Genomic DNA, 16854 nt, shown 5'->3' on the forward strand with positions numbered 1-16854 from the left:
TGTCAATAATGGATTCTCCAGTTTTCTATTGTGTAGTGACTGAAGTACTGATAGCGAATCGGAAAAGATGATATTGTTTAAAATACGTTTGTTTTCTATATGTTGCAGAGCAAGGTCTATTGCTCTGATTTCGGCTGTAAAAATTGATGTTCCATTTGGTAAGCGAACTTGCGTTGTGTTATTTCCACAAACGAAGGCTGCAGCAGCCTTTTCCTCATCCTTTTTCCATCCGTGTAAAGTCTTGTGTAGTTTTTAAATTCGGTGAGGAGTTCATGGCAAGAGTTGTGGAAGACAGAAGGACTCGTCTCGGATTTTTTTTCCATCGTGTAGCGTAAAAAGTACTTTTGGTTGTTTAAGTAGCCAGGGTGGTGTTTCGGAGATAAACGTTTAGTGAATTTTAGAAAAATCTATTTTTGTACTGTGAAGGCTGGATGATATTCTAATGCCAAAGGAAGGTATGGCGTTTGGTTTATTTTCGTACAAGGTTTTGTATTTGGGTTGAAAAACAGCCGAAAAAGCAGGATTCAGAGGGTTTGATTTTAATTTGAGAGCATACTGTGCGGAAAGCATTTCTCTACGATGCTATAATGATGGTTCGTTCGCTTCAGCTAGTAGGCTTTCACAAGGTGATGTTTTAAATGCTCCCAGAGCCAGTCTTATTCCCTGATGTTGAATTGGATCAAGCATTTTCAAATATGATTTTCTGGCTGAACCATACACAACGCAACCATAGTCCAGTTTGGACCGTATAAACGTTCTATATAAATTGAGTATGAATTTTCTATCAGCACCCCAGTCAGTGTGCGCTACTACTTTAAGTAGGTCAAGTGCTTTTAAGCATTTAGCTTTCAAGTTCTTTAGGTGTGGAATAAAAATCAGTTTTCTGTCAAAGATAATACCTAAAAATGTTGTTTCCTCGACAACTGGAATAGGTGTTCCGTCCAGCTTGAGGTTAGGTTCATCGTGACGTGTTCGTAACTGACAGAAATGCATGCATACTGTTTTGGACTTTGAGAATTTGAAACCGTTTGCACTTGCCCAATTTTGTATCTTGTTTATGTTTTGCTGAAGTTGTCTTTCAACTCTATGCATGTGCTTCGATCGATAACATATGAGAAAATAATCAACATATAGCGAGCAATCCACACGAGGAGTCAAACACTTGGTGATGTTATTAATTTTGATATTGAAAAGTGTCACAGATAAAATACTGCCCTGGAGCACACCCATCTCTTGCTCGTGGACATCTGACAGAGTAGAGCCCACTCGTACCTTGAATTCTCAGTCTGATAGAAAGTTGGAAATGAAAGAGGGCAGACGGCCTTTTAGACCTAGATCGTGCAGGTCATTTGGTATCCCGTACTTCCATGTCGTGTCATAGGCCATTTCTAAATCAAAGAAAACCGCCACTAAATGTTCTTTTTTGATATGTGCATCGCGAATGAATGTTTCTAGTCTAACCAGATGATCGTTGGTGCTCCGGCCATATCGAAAGCCACTTTGGAAAGGAGATATTAAATTGTTAGTTTCCAAGTACCAGACACGCCGAGAATTGATCATTCGTTCCATCGTTTTGCACACACAGCTTGTGAGAGCAATTGGTCGATAGCTGTTAGGATCTGCGCTATCTTTACCGGGTTTGGGAACTGGTATTACTGTTGCCTCTTTTCCAATTTTTGGTACATTACCAGTAATCCATAAATTATTGAAAATTTCCAGAAGGACTGTTAATAAAGGTTCTGGGAGGTGTTTCAAAAACTGGTAATGTATTTCGTCAGGCCCTGTGGATGTATCGTGGGCCTTATTCAGAGATTCCATCAGCTCAAACAGTGTAAACGGTTGATTATAACTTTCTGAGTTATTGATGTGAATTTCAGCCTTGTCTTTTCTTTGTGAGTTTTTAATCTTCTGAAGGCTTCTGAAAAATTAGAGGATGATGAATTTTTGGAGAAGCTATCAGCAATTATATTAACAATGTCATGTTTGGAATTGATATTCTTGTTGTTTAGTTTGAGATGTCGAAACGAATTGTATTTTCCCTTTCCATTTATTTTGCGGATCATGTCCCAAACTTTCTTTATAGAGGAACGAGTATTTAGAGTGGAAACATATTTTTTCCATGATGCTCTTTTACTTTCTTTAATTGTGCGGCGGACTTTGGCCCGAACAATACAGTACTTAGTCAAATTTTCGGGCGTTGGACGATTATTAAAAGTTTTCAGTGCTTCTCTGCGTTGTCTAATGGCCGCTTTACATGCTTTTGTGAACCACGGTTTTGAGAGTTTTTTACTGTTTGGTGAGGACTTGGGAATTGATTCTTCTGCAATGTCGATTAAAACAGAAGTAAAATATTGAAAAGGGTTATTGTCGTTTAAAACAGTATCCCTGTTAAGTCTAGTTGTACAAAGTGTTTCAAATTTGGCCCAGTCGGCTTTCTTTAAATTCCAATGTGGAAGTGCTTCGTCAATTGTAACGTCGGTGTTGTTAAGAGCGATTGGAAAGTGATCAATGCTGTGAAGGTCATCAGCGACCTTCCATTCATAGTCCAAAAGCAGCGATGGGGAACAAATTGTCAAATCGATACATGTGTATGTACCCGTTCCTGGGTGTAAATATGTCGGTGATTTGGTATTATATAGACACAAATCGTGTCTGGAAATGAAGTCTTGTATTTTGTGACCTCTATCACTTATGTGATTTGAACCCCATAAAATGTTATGGGCATTAAAATCCCCGAGTAAAACAAAGGGTGCGGGGAGTTGTTGAACAAGGTTGTCTAATTCGTTTGGTATTAGATTGGTGTTTGGTGGTATGTAAATAGAACAAAAGATAATCACTCGATGTTTGTGACGCTCACAGCAATGGCTTGTAAATTTGTGTTTAAAGGGATGACGCTATGAGGGGCTCTGTTGTTCACAATAACAGAGACTCCTCCTGAGGCCCTGTCAACATTTTGAGAGTAGTTGTTAAAGAGGGAGTAGTTTTTAAGTGTGATGTTCTCCGTATCTTTCAAAAATGTTTCCTGAAGACATGGTACTGCAGGATCATGTTCGTTTAAAAGCAGAAGAATATCATGGTAGTTGGCTTTAAGTCCTCTACAGTTCCATTGTATGATGGTATTCTTCATTACAAGTTTATATTGAGGATTCTGGAGCTAGGTTAGACCTTTCGCGGAGGCAATCTGTTTGGTTATTTATCTGGAGGAAGTACAGGGGTGTATTTTGCATTGTTAGGTCTGGAGCCACCTTGAGGACATGGAGCAGATTCTTATGCATCCATATCCTCAAAGTCTCCAAACCTATTGTGCAGCTTTATGGGGTCATCAGACCCTTTTTGCTGCCTATTTGTTGGCGACTTTTTTTATTACTATTTGGTGATATTGGTGGTGGAGTATTGTTGAATGTTGTTTGCGTCGATGTTGAGTTTTTCTGGGGTTTGTAATGCGGACTGTTCGAGTCGGAAGGGGATTCAGGTGGGTTTGTTTGGGTTTGGGCGTCTTTCGTTGCTTTTTGCTTGCTCTTCACTACAGTTGAGCAGGATGGGCCGGGGAGTGATGTTCTAGCTTGTACAAGCTTCCTGGCCTCTGGATATGGCGGCGGATGTTAGATGTGTATTTAACCCTTTGGATTTCCTTCTCCTGTTTCCATGTATTGCAATCTTTTGAATTAGCATGGTGTTCCTTTCCGCAGTTGACCCAATGCGGAGTGGCTTTGCACTCGGATTCCCGATGAGAAGGGTCTCCACATCGTCCACAAATTTGGCTTCTGGAACATCATTGATGTAGTAAGAGATGTGTGTGCAAAACAAGTTACTGGAATGTCATGAAAGATCTTAATTTTTTGAATGTTCTCAGTATGTGCTTTACATTCACACTCCACAAGCAGACCACCTGATTTGATCTTTTTAACGCTTTTTGGTTTGCCGACTAATCCAAGTATAGTCGTTTCGATTATAAATGGCGATAGTGCAGCTAGGGATTTTGATTGGATGACCATGAAACGAGGAAAGGATTCCACACTACATGGTTCATCATCTGAGTCAGTTCCAGTTTTGGTACGATTATTTTGAGTTTTTTGTTTTTCCATGTTGGTGTATTGAAAAATTCAGTACCCGTGCTCCCCGCCCACCATGGAGCCCAGCAAGGGGACACTTTTCAAGTGCCAGGGATACACAGATGCCAGACTCAGACGATAAAATTGCCTTTGATTGACCCGTGAAGTCACCACCTTCTAGGGTCGGTAAAATTACCTCCCGATTGACCCGTTAAGCAGCCGCCTTCTATGAAGTCTTCTAAGACTTGGGAAAAGGGAAACATAAAGGAATAGACTGTAGGGGCAATGGTGGTAACAAGAGAGATACAAGGAGAAAGATAAAGACGGTGAGGGAGTAGATAAAGACTTCATAGGGCTCGGCATGACCAGCAGATTTGTCGGGACCGGGCCCATCCCGACCACCCGTCTAAGAGAAGTAGAGGCCAAAGTAGTGTATTGCATCGGAAAGCCTCTGCTCAACTACCAGGATCCTTTCCTCCCCCGACACAGGACGGAACACTAAATGTTTACATGATTCCGACTATAAGTGTTTATAATACCTGAGCTAACTGGAAAGGACCTAAACAAAAATGAAACACTAAAAATGATGTACATTGCTGTACATAGATAGTCCTCTTCTTACATGGTAATTGCTTTGAAACCCACTCAACAAAATGTTGCTTAGAAGCTATGATAACGAATGGCTGAGATCTAGAGAAGATGTCAATATGCATATGCTTTTATTTTAATGGCTGCTGATATCAATTTCTATGGTTAGTACAACAGCACTCCTATACACTGTAGAGTTGAGTTAGTGAACTCTACAGACACTCAATAAACATATAAAACAGATTGACAAGCTTGTATTTATAATGGTGGGGACAGCAAAATAAGACCAAGTGGAATTATCTTTCTTTTACAAACTAGTTTGTGTGAGGCATATATTTAAAAAATCCAGTTTTAATTTTACCCAAAGTGAAACAAAATGCTTTATTCTAAGTGTAAAGACATACATACACACACACACACACACAAATTCTCAGGCATGCTTTTAGCATTATAAGCAACAACACAGATTCATAAAGAGAGGTAACACTTGAGGATGTGCATGCCGAACATTATGCCTGTTGTGAAACCCAGCACCACTACATTTAGTACAAATTATGTGTTTCAATAACAATTATGCCATCATTGCCAGAAATGTAATTGTTTTATTTTATTCTTGAAAATGGGTTTAGAAAATTAAAGTCTTTAGTTATACAGACGAATATTCCAGGAAAGTAAAAACACACATACAAGTCTTGCAAGAAGTAGAACAGTGAAATATTGCTGGTGGATTTAATTTACGTTTGACTTATATAAACTTACCGGCATAGCTAGATTAATGTAGTAAATGTGGATACAAAAAGAACACAAAATAGACTGAGTAGTTGACTAATTAAATATTTATTTTTTACAACACCCATATATGGCTATATTTAATTCAAGAAAACATCATACAATCTGCTTTGCAAATATAATGATAAAAGTGCTCTCCAGCTTCATTAAAAAGTCACTACATAGACTAACTTAAATAAATGTATATACTGTTTGGATATACAGTATTATATAGTACACATAGAAACTGGGACAGATATTTACAAACAGACCTGCTACCTACTGTTTGCAGAAATAAGCAAGTATTTGAGTGAATTTACACTCTGGTGTCTCAATTTTCTAAATTTTCTAAATGGTCAACTCTTACATATGCCTAGTGTCTCCCCCCCATTCCAAATACAAACTCCATCTAAGAAATCATGTTATTGCTACTCCTGCTGAATTTAAACTCCATCAAGATTTTGACATTCTTGTCATTAAGCCTCCAAAATGGATGGTTATATTGGCATTGAATTTTTACCTCAGGTTTTCCAATTGTGTCTAGATTGTCATAATGAAAACAATACTGATCTGACGTGCAGTATGGCTACCTCAGCATTTACTCTGAGATGGTTTCAACACTCAGCAATTAAAATGAAGAAGTAGTCTTTTATTTTGAATTTCTTTATATTTTTGGGACATCAGACCCTTCAATGGACTTTTGTTAACATGCAGAAAAATCACAGGAACTGCAAATGTTATCAGAAATGTCTCCTAAATGGAGACACAGACATATTATAAAAGTTGCTTAATTTAACAACTTCCAATGGTTCACTTGGCAGTCTGCAAACATATGTTCCTGTTCTGCTTTGTGACAACTGAATCTAAAGGTGTGATGTCTGTTTTCAACATTACCTCTTTAAATATCTTTTCAAAAGTGTGCAAATTCTAGATAGGTAATTTCTTCATATTTCTGTTAATTGTACATATTTGAATTCCTCCTGAATCATAGATACAATGGCTTGTTTTCTTTCGATATAGATTAATTTCTTTGACCTTCCATGTTGTAATATAGGTGTTAACATTGTGACGATTTAATTCGACATCTGGAAACTACATGTGCTACAAATAGACACTGTGACTGAGTACAAGACATTACAACGAGGGAACAAGATGGTTGTCAGTGCTGCCATACTGGATGTTTGATCATCATTTGCATTTAGTGCCAAAACAATATTACACAATAACAAATGATCAGTCAGATCAAAGTATGTTAGCTCATTACTTATTAAACATTTGCAAATGGCATGACATTATTAAGTTAAAAACAAACAATTATGGTACCTGAGTGTACACTTAAAAAACGCTTAATCAATGATTAACATACCTTTATGAAAATTACTGTTTCTCCCATAGCCATTGCAAACTTTCAATTTTGTGCATAAAATAAGTTCAGGCTTGATTGATACTGACAACAAAATGTCGGCCCTTTTCTTTGTTTTGTTTTTTGAAAAATTATTTTCTCTATATATTTTAAATTGAATCACTTCATAATTTTAAATTTTTACTTTCAATTGGCACTGCTGGTATACAACCAGTAATTTGTTGACATATGTACTAAATTAAATACCAATATACATACTATGACTATAAAATGACATAAACAATCAAAAAGAACATTATTTCATACGATATCAGACAAGAGGTACTAAAATAATAAAAACCAGAGATTAAGAATGTTTTGGTCGTATTTACTTTTATTCACTGTTCTTAACATTTGCTTCAGAAGCTTTTATCATTGTCTGTCCTTAAAAGCCTGATTTTAATTGGTGAGTGACACCTTCTGAGTTGGGTGATAGGCAATTGTACACAGTTCATACATCAATAATTATGATTGGCCACTACTGCTAATGCAGCAACATAAAAAGCATGCATCATGCAGTCTACTCAGCTAATTCCAACACTCTCTCTAATGTAAAATACACAGTTAAGCTGCTGAAGGTAACACATTACAATTTACAATGTATTGTCTTCATCATGATAGTTTACCACTAAATAAATATAATATTACTGCCCAGCTGTAGTGGTCACAATGGTTCTTTGCTTGGGTGTGTACATAACAATGAAAAATCTAAATAGTCATAAACATGCATTTATATACATTTTAGTGACCTTGTTTTGTTGTAAAGGTGTAGTAGTTGTTGTTGTTGTTGTTGTGGGGTTTAACGCCATTTTTCACGATAGGCTATACATGGCGGCCAGTATTAATGGTGGAGGAAGAACCTGGGGAAAACCCTGGAAAGAATCACCGACCCGCGAGAAGCTACTAGCAAGTTTTCTCACATACCCACACTGGCTGAATTCAAGACTCGAATCGACGCAGACAGAGGTGAGATGGCAGTGATCCGTAATGGAGAGCGCTTTAGACCACTCTGCCACTCGGGAAAGGTGTAGTACTAATAGAGATTTGTCTGATTATCATGTTTCACTACTGGAACATACACAGCCAATAAATGAACTCTGAATACAATATTTCAACAGCACTGAAGCATAAAATGTAGTTTAGAGATTGCCTTTGTCATCAAGGGTGTGTTACTTACCAAGATGCATCTGCTCTCCACTTTGCACGATTCTAGGTAGGTCAATATGCATACAGCAAGTAAAACACATACGTGCTCAGAAACACCAATTTTAACCTATGTCAGTGATGCATGAAATATTGGTCACAATAGCCTAAATTAATGAAGTTGTAGTACACATCACTAAGCTTCTTCTCAAATTCACTTAAAAATTTCATAAGGGTTATAATCAACAACTACCAAAATTAGCAAAGTGTGAAATATGAGTCAGAGAAATGTACGTCTACAAGAAGAGTGTAGTACTCTTCAAGACAAATACCATCATGAAGTTCAATAATCTATGTATAACATTGTTTCTACAGTGTGCAAACTGCCGTGCTAATTGCAAAAACCTAACCAAGAATGAGCAACTAATGCACATGTCAAGACAAAGTCACTTCCCTACCTAGAAGTTAGTGGCTAAGAAACCCACTCCAAACTACTGAATAGGATCTAGAAAAAGAATGGTTGACGCGTGTGTGTGATTAGGATTTGTAACATAGCTTTAACAATTTTTCAGTCAAATCGCTACGATGTCTGTAGTGTGGCAGTTTATAGTGACGTCAAGCACTGCGGCATCATGCCGCAGACATGTTGCATGATGTCCCACCCAGTCACATTATCCTGACACCAGGCTGACTAGTCCTAACACTAACCTCTTAATGCTGAGCGCCAAGCAAGGTAGCTGATAGTACCATTTTTGAAAGTCTTTGGTACAACTTGGCTGGGGTTCAAACCCACGACCTACCGCTTCCGAGGCGGACACTCTAACCACTAGGCCATCGGAGCGGTAGAGTGAACATTCAGAGAGGCTGTACAAATGACTTTGTCTCTGCAGCTGCAAAGGCCAGTATAAGGGATACTCAGTAGTATAACAGCTCTCGTCTACTTTACGGAGGTCAGCTAATAAGGCAGTGAATAAATATACAAAGCATGCAGTCTCTAATCTCCATTTAAGTAAACACATCATAAGAGAATTGCAAAACAGCATGTTCATTTCAGAATATATTTATAAAGTAACTTAAAGATAAAATATATTTTGAATGAGAATATACACATACAGAAACAAATAATCTGTCCTCAAGAAACTAGTTAATAATTAAAACTTAAAAACATTATTATCAAAACACATCTTTACCTCATCAGAATTTAAAAAGTGTGTTTTCTTCACATGTCTGGCGCATATTTACAGACACATTGATAGGTGCATTTATTGTGGAAAGAAATCATTATTTGTGAACTTATTCATAAATTGTTCCACATTAACTCTCAGAAATTCGTACAACATTGCTTTTTGAACATTTGGGGAGTTGTCTCTTCTACATCTCTGACTTGGTTCATTTCAACACATGTGACAATCAAAAAAAAAAAATTACAGAAAGAAGGAATGAATAAGACTAAAAACCATTACAATAAACAATAGACAAAATTGAATCTCACACCGAGTATAAAAATAACTGGCGACACCATGTTATAATATAAAACAGAATATCTACCTTCTTATTTTTGAAATATTTTAAAAACTACATGTTTTAATATTCAGTCGTGATGTACACCATCTTGACATGATTTATTCCAAAGAAAAATTAATAAGACATCCTTCATGATAAACAAATTAAAGAAAATACAACCAAACTATCATATTTCAAGTGAAATTTTAAGCAGCCCAATGTATGTTATATATATATATATATATATATATATATATATATATATATATATATATATATATATATATATATATTTCAGAACTTCTGTTTGTACTATCATCATGCATCACACAAGAATAACATTTATGTAAGCAAACTGGCCATTCCACCACTATAGATTTTTTTCTTGGACGCTAAATCTTTATTGTGCTATTTCTCGATGTGCATTTCATGATTATTGCTCATCAAAATCACTGCTGTTAGGTAATCATCCTGGCTTAGTTGAAACACGTGAAGTGAATAAGCATGTGTGCATTAATTACATAATGCAAAAGGAATGTTATGCACTTCTGATTACTTCACGTGCATTCTGATGATGGCAGAATGGCTAGCAGATGATGGGAAATTCAAACTGCTTCCAATCATTGCATGTAAAATAAACGATTCAAACGCAAAAGTTTCTATCATATTCTATTTTTTTTAATAGCAAAATCTTTCAAATTCAATGACTTTGAATGACCTAAGTGAAATATCAATGACTTTTAAGGTCTTGAAATGAGGTTTACATTTCTCATTGACTTTCAGTGAACTTTAATGACCATACAAACCTGATCATGATCTTCATCACTGTAAAAATGATTTCTTACCAATTTCAATTGATCACGAAATTGTTCAAGTCAGAACTGTGCTGAATTTAACTCTGACCAGTGTAAATTATGATATTATCATACTCAACAGAGACTGTAATAATAATAACGATTTTGGACATCAAAGTAAAAGCAAACAGCAGAAAACAGTATGACGGGTGCTGACTAGTCCATTTCAACAATTACAGAACTTCATTATTTCATATTGTCATTTTTGACAGTTATGTCCTAGTTGACAGACCTCAATGACGGGTGTGATGGTTTTTATTATCTGAATACAATCTGACAAAATTAGGCAATATCTGATTGTGATTCAGGATCAGCTTGTAAATCAAGATCAAACTCTGCTGTCACTTTACTTAAAACTGATGTCTCATAATAATCAGTACCATAACTGAGCAGACCAATCTCCCATTTCGCTCTGTTGTGTGTGCGTAAATACTTATTTGCAGCTTCAAGCTGATCATCCGACAGTTTAACATTCATGAGTTGAAGATGTGACAGTGCTGTCATATTAGTTAAATCTAGTTTACAGTTGTAAAGGTCTGTGTTGTACAGAGTGAGTACCTTAAGCTGAGTACAATGTGTTAGAGTTCCACCCAGTACATCACAACAGCTACTGGACAGTTTTACTCCATCAAGTTTCAGTTCATATAATTCAGTCATATTAGACAGATCCAACTGACAATTGTAGAGGTCTGTATTTTGAAAAAAAAGATACTTCAACTGTATACAGTGTGTCAGAGTCCTTCCCAGTACATCACAACAGCTACTGGACAGTTTTACTCCATCAAGTTTCAGTTCACATAATTTAGCCATATTAGACAGATCTAACTGACAATTGTGGAGGTCTGTGTTCTTAAAACAAAGATATTTCAGCTGCATGCAGTGTTTCAGAGTCCTACCCAATACTTCACAACAGCAACTGGTTAGTGTTACATTTTCCAGTATCAGTGTATTTAGTTCTACCATATTAGACAGATCCAACTGACAGTTGTGGGGACTGGTGTTAAATGACTCAAGTGTTTTTGGCTGAGCAGACTGTATAGGAGTTTTGTCAAGTATATTAAGACAGCTACTGGACAATACTACTTCATCAAGGGCTTGAACTGGATATGCTGTCATATTAGACAAATCCAACTGACAGTTGTGGGGATTGGTGTTAAATGACTCCAACTGACAGTGATATAGACATGCCTGATACATCAGGAGTGTCTTCAGCTGGATGCAGTGTTTCAGACTCCAACCAAGTACATCACCATAGGAACTGGACAGTTGCTGTGTTGAAAGTGGTTCTAACTGACTGCAGTAAAGTTTTATATCCACAAGATTAAGAACCTCCAGTTGAGAACAGTTTGTTAGCGATACACGCAGTACATCACAGCAAGAACTGGATAGAGTTACACTTGTCAGTGACAGATCTGATAGAACTGCCATATTAGACAGATCTAACAGACAGTTGTGGAAGACTGTGTCTCTCAGGACAAGTGTCTCTAGCTTAGTACAATGTGTCAGGGTCCTGCCTAATACATCGCAACAACTACTAGACATTGTTACTTTCCACATTTCCAGGGCTGTAAGTTCTGTCATATTAGAGAAATCTAACAGACAGCTGTGGAGGTCTATGAGACCAAAATAAAGTCTCCTCAGCTTGGTACAGCATGTCAGGGTCCTGCCAAATACATCACAACACGCACTGGACAGTGTTAGCATTGACATATAAAGGACGGTTAGTTCGGACATATTAGACAGGTTTAACAGACAATTGTTGAGGTCTGTGTCAGATATCATAAGTCTCTTCAGCTTGGAATAGCCTGTCAAGGTCTTGCCAAATTCATCGCAAGAACTTCTGGATAGTTCTAAACCAAGCATAATCAAGACCAACAAAGAATCCGATTCAGGCAGATACAAATCACAGTTTAAATAACATAGTCTGAGATATGTCAGTCCTGCAAGTCCTCTCAAATTTACTGACACAAGATTCCTGCCACAAGAACATTCAGGCCATCTTAAATCCAAGCTTTGTAGGAAGGATGGATTCCAAAAGCGTAGGTCAAAGTCAAATAGTTCCAGATATAGATCAGATACATTCAACAACACATTTTCTCCAATGACTTCTTCTTTACATTTCAAGTAAGTCTTGCTAATATCAGATAACCTTTGACAGTGCATCTCCAGGTCTTCTGCATTCCTCAATGTCTCCCAATCATCTTTGCACAATTCATTCATTTTTTCCAGCACTCTGTTACCAAGCCTAGGCTTCAGGCCAACAAGGAATACAATGATATTTTCATTCTGCTGTACAGCATTTACATCTGCTATTGAGGAAATAAAGTTTGCTAATTTGTCTGGATTGAAAATGAAATACAAAGCTGTGAAGAACTCTTGCACTGTTTTATGTAGAAAGGTCACACTAGTTTTTCTATTAAGATATGACACAGAATCTGTGACGGACAAAATGCCTAGATTCAGGGCCAAATCTAGTTTTTCCTTTCCCCTATCACCAAGAATCTTCAGCAATTTTGTCTCCTCAAATACAAGTGAGCTTTCCCTTTGACTGGTGAGCAGGAAGTGGTAAGCAACTTCACAAAGTGAAAGCAGAAATCCTTCTCCAAAACTCACCACAAGTGAAGTTTCTGATATTTTACTAGGTAATGAAGACACAGTATCAACTAGTAGAAATCTCATCTGGCTGTGATTAGGATCTTTCTTGTACTTTTCCTTCATTCGATCTGCCAATAGGTTTAGAAACAAAATGTATAGCTCATGAAGCTTACTTGGTAATGACCTTTCATTTTCATACCACACCTGTGCCAGGAAAAGAAGCAGTAGGGGTACATGTGTTAACTGTGTAGCTGACTCATTTTCTGCTTTATCCTTTACAAACTGATTAATTGCATCCTCATCTCCATAACAGTTTCTAAACAATTTCTCAGCAAATTTTAGGACATTTCTCGGACTAAAGCCTTGAAGATCCAGAAGTAAGTCAATTTCAGTCCCCTCATGTAACTCCATCTGGGAAATTTTCCAAGGTCTAGAAGAAACCAGAAAACAACAATTTGGGTAAACTCGACGGGTGACAACATTTTCAATGAATCCAGTTTTTACAAACAACTCATCAAGGCCATCTAGAATAAACAATACTTTATCCCCATTATGCTTCAACACTGCTCTCAGGATGCTTTTATTGGGTACTTCCTCCAAAGGAAATTGAGTACATATGACCTCAGTCAAATCCTCCTCAACTGAGACATCTCGAAGATTAATATAAAATAAAAGATCAAACATCTTAAGAACAGCTTCATCCTGAAAACAACCACCTTGAGCAACTGCTCTTCCTTTATGTACATTGCACCATGCATGGAGAACTTTTCTACAAAAAGTGGTTTTCCCTAACCCTCCTTTTCCACGCAAATAAACATGTTTAAACTTTGATCCTGTCTCATCCAGGAAAATTTGCATATAGCTGGTGATCTTGATTGTCTTTCTGGAGCGAGACTGAGCAGCCTTACCTTGTGTGTAGACATATTTGCTTTCCCCTTCTGTGTTTCTGCCGTCTTGTTTTTCTTCAATGACTAAGTCAACATAGATATTATCAATATCACATCTCATCTTTTCAAATATTGGGGACACCTGCACACACCTCAAATTACTGTATGCTTTAATTAAATCATCTCGAAGATTTCTGATGTCTGTAAAGAGAATTAAACATTATAAGTATGCCATCTGCCAAATAGGCTTGCAGTTCCCAAATTTTCAAACCTAAAGGTGTAAAAGTGATGCTTAATACAAGTGAGTAACAAAGACCAAAGTAAACTGAAAGTAACTATCTTTAAATTATGATCTTCATCATCAATACTCCTTGGCGACCTCTTGTATCTGCCAGATGGATAAACCATAATAATAATACTACCTACAAAAATGCACATAATACATGTTCTTTTTAACACAGCTATTGTGACCTTTGGTGCTAGGGACCCATGTACATTCATGGTCTGGTTAATTCCAATATCTCGATAGTTTCATCAAAATGTCTACTTCATTTCTAAAATTACACATCCAAAACATAACCAGGTCTCACTGAAATATGTCAAATTAATTTCCCCTTGCTGTGACCTTGACCTTGAAGACAGGTATTTTGTTATGGTATCCCAGTCACTATCTTGTCATTGTCTTGTACATCTCACAATTTTTCCAAATATCTTAACTACTTCAAAAGGCTAAAGGTGAAATACTGGAACAGATTATATAACAAGAGGCCCAAGTCGGTCTGAGATTGCTAACGTGATGTAAAAGCAGATGCAAGGGCAGCTGGCCAAGCAGTCTGGGTTAATATGATGTTTTCTTACAAATTAATGTTATTATATTAGTAATGGCAGCCAGAATGGAAAGTAGAACCATATAAATTGTGCAAACTTGAAAGTGCTTATGTCAAGATGCTTTCTGCAGTTTTGTAAATATCTCTTTAACTGATTTTTTCAAAAAGTTGTCATTATGGTTTTTCTGTTTTTGGTAAAAATAGCCACATTAAATATTGGTTTGCTAGTATTTGTGCAAATATGCTAAGTCTTCCTACCACTATACTTTATTTCAAATTTGGCCAAATTCTGCTGAACAGTTTTTGGAAAAAACAAAATTAAGATTGCTTTTCTTTTTAGCAATGTGACCAAATCTGATGGCAGATTGAATTAATTTGTATAAACTTATGCTTTCTTTCCAAAAAGCTTTTTGTCAAATTCTTTCAAATTTTGTTCAGCAGTTTTGGAGAAGTCAATTAAAGGTCGTTCAATTTTTAATAATGGTGGTAATATTTTATATCTGGCTGGCATAATTTGTACAAGCATTCAGGAAAAGTAATAAAAATTTTAACATGCTGCCATGTCAGCAACACTAGATGTCATATTGGTACAGTTTTCTTCTAAGATGAATTGCACTCGAAAAGACATTTTCAAGTGAATATCCCATGTAAATATGACCATCCCTTCGATAGTAATATTTTCTTGATGACTGCCATGATGACCTTATAAGATATATTATGGCCATCATTTTAACATCGGACCACAATAACTAGACTTCAAGATGACCACAGTGGTGACCATATTAATTAATCATATAGACATTAGGGGTGCAACAATATACCAGCATAATGGAATATTGTGTTTTGCTGTTCTGGCAATACATGCTGCAATTCGGTTTTCTGTACCACAATGTTTTCAGAGCCTTGCTTTCATGCAACAAATCTCTGAGTACTGCAAAAAAATGTCCAACTTAATTCAAGTACCATATTTTCTATTTTCCTTGATGCACATTTAACATGAGATTGCAAGAATTATAAAACAAGGATGCACAGTACCGTTATTTAGATAAAGTTAAATTGGGAGGTGGTAAGTCAAGACATGGGAATATTTTTCCAGTTATAAATGATAATTTATAAACTTCATGTTGCCCTAGATATTTATGTCATGTTCATAACAACACTAAATGAACACCACTCAAGAGCCTGTGTTTAAAATATATCAAAGCCTCTAAAATAATTTATTTTTGTATTCAGTGTCCATAAAATACATACAATAAAGCATGCAACTTCTGCTGTAACTTTTCTGATTGATATTTTAGCTTCAAAGAATAAAAAGAGAGCAAAACATTTAAATGAACAGCGGCCACATCTGATGTTTTCTGTGTGAAATGCATCATCAAAGTGTTTACATAACATGTACTGTGCATTCTTGTTTTATATTTCTTGCAATCTCGTGTTAAATGTGCATATATATTTAGATCTACTGATAATAGACAGGTCTTATACAATGGTCTTTTTCCAGCATCCATTACCACAAGTTTTTTTTATTGCTACTGTCATCACAGTTCTGGTCTGCAAATGTCAATTAATTGCAACTCATTTTTAAAGTCAGCTGACAGGCATGTAGACCTGAACTTTAATTTTCAGAAATTAATTTTTTTCAAAAAACAGATTTTGAAAATATTCCCAATAAAAGAGCAAAAAGGTTCAGTGTGGAATTTTAAAACACATACAGACAAGAAATGGCTGATATTTTTTTTGCTTAAAATTTGTCTGCTTTCTGGTGTTCGTAGATTTGTTTCATTTTTATGTTTGTTTTTTATGTTCATTTGACTACCATTTGAAGTCTTACAAGGTAACATCACTTAGAGATGTTGTATTTTTCAAGTAGTAAATGTAATAGTTATTATTTTATAGTTTTCATTAAGTGTTACTGTATTGCAATACATATTGCAATATGGGTTTGATATACAGCAATGCAGTTTGGGGCATATTTGTTGCACCCCTAATAGACAAAATTTCATTCAGTATCAACCAGACTTCATAGAAAGTGTTCAGGAGGATTACAAATAAGCTTTTCAAAATGCCGATTTTGGTGACTATATTGGGTCTCCAATGAGTGCCATTATCATTTAGGACCAACTAGACCTTGTGGTGAATATATGAGTAAAGTTTCTTTATAAGATGACAATAGCGATAAAAAAACGTGTGGTAATGGATGCTGGAAAAAGACCATTGCATAAGACCTGTCTATTA

At 36.2% G+C, this 16854-nt stretch overlaps 1 protein-coding gene across 1 annotated transcript in view; it reads right to left on the reverse strand.

Moving 5' to 3' along the window:
• LOC149779237 (uncharacterized) overlaps positions 1-16854 on the reverse strand; it is a 156327-nt gene that overhangs the window by 58374 nt on the left and 81099 nt on the right. Inside the window, exon 7 of the mRNA XM_089938412.1 lies at positions 10599-13993. Coding sequence (XP_089794538.1) covers positions 10599-13993 — 3395 coding nt within the window. The remainder of the gene's footprint in view (positions 1-10598; positions 13994-16854) is intronic.

This window comes from Sinohyriopsis cumingii, chromosome 17 (genome assembly GCF_028554795.1).
Source record: "Sinohyriopsis cumingii isolate HCF-2022 chromosome 17, ASM2855479v2, whole genome shotgun sequence".
Lineage (NCBI taxonomy): Eukaryota > Metazoa > Mollusca > Bivalvia > Unionida > Unionidae > Sinohyriopsis > Sinohyriopsis cumingii.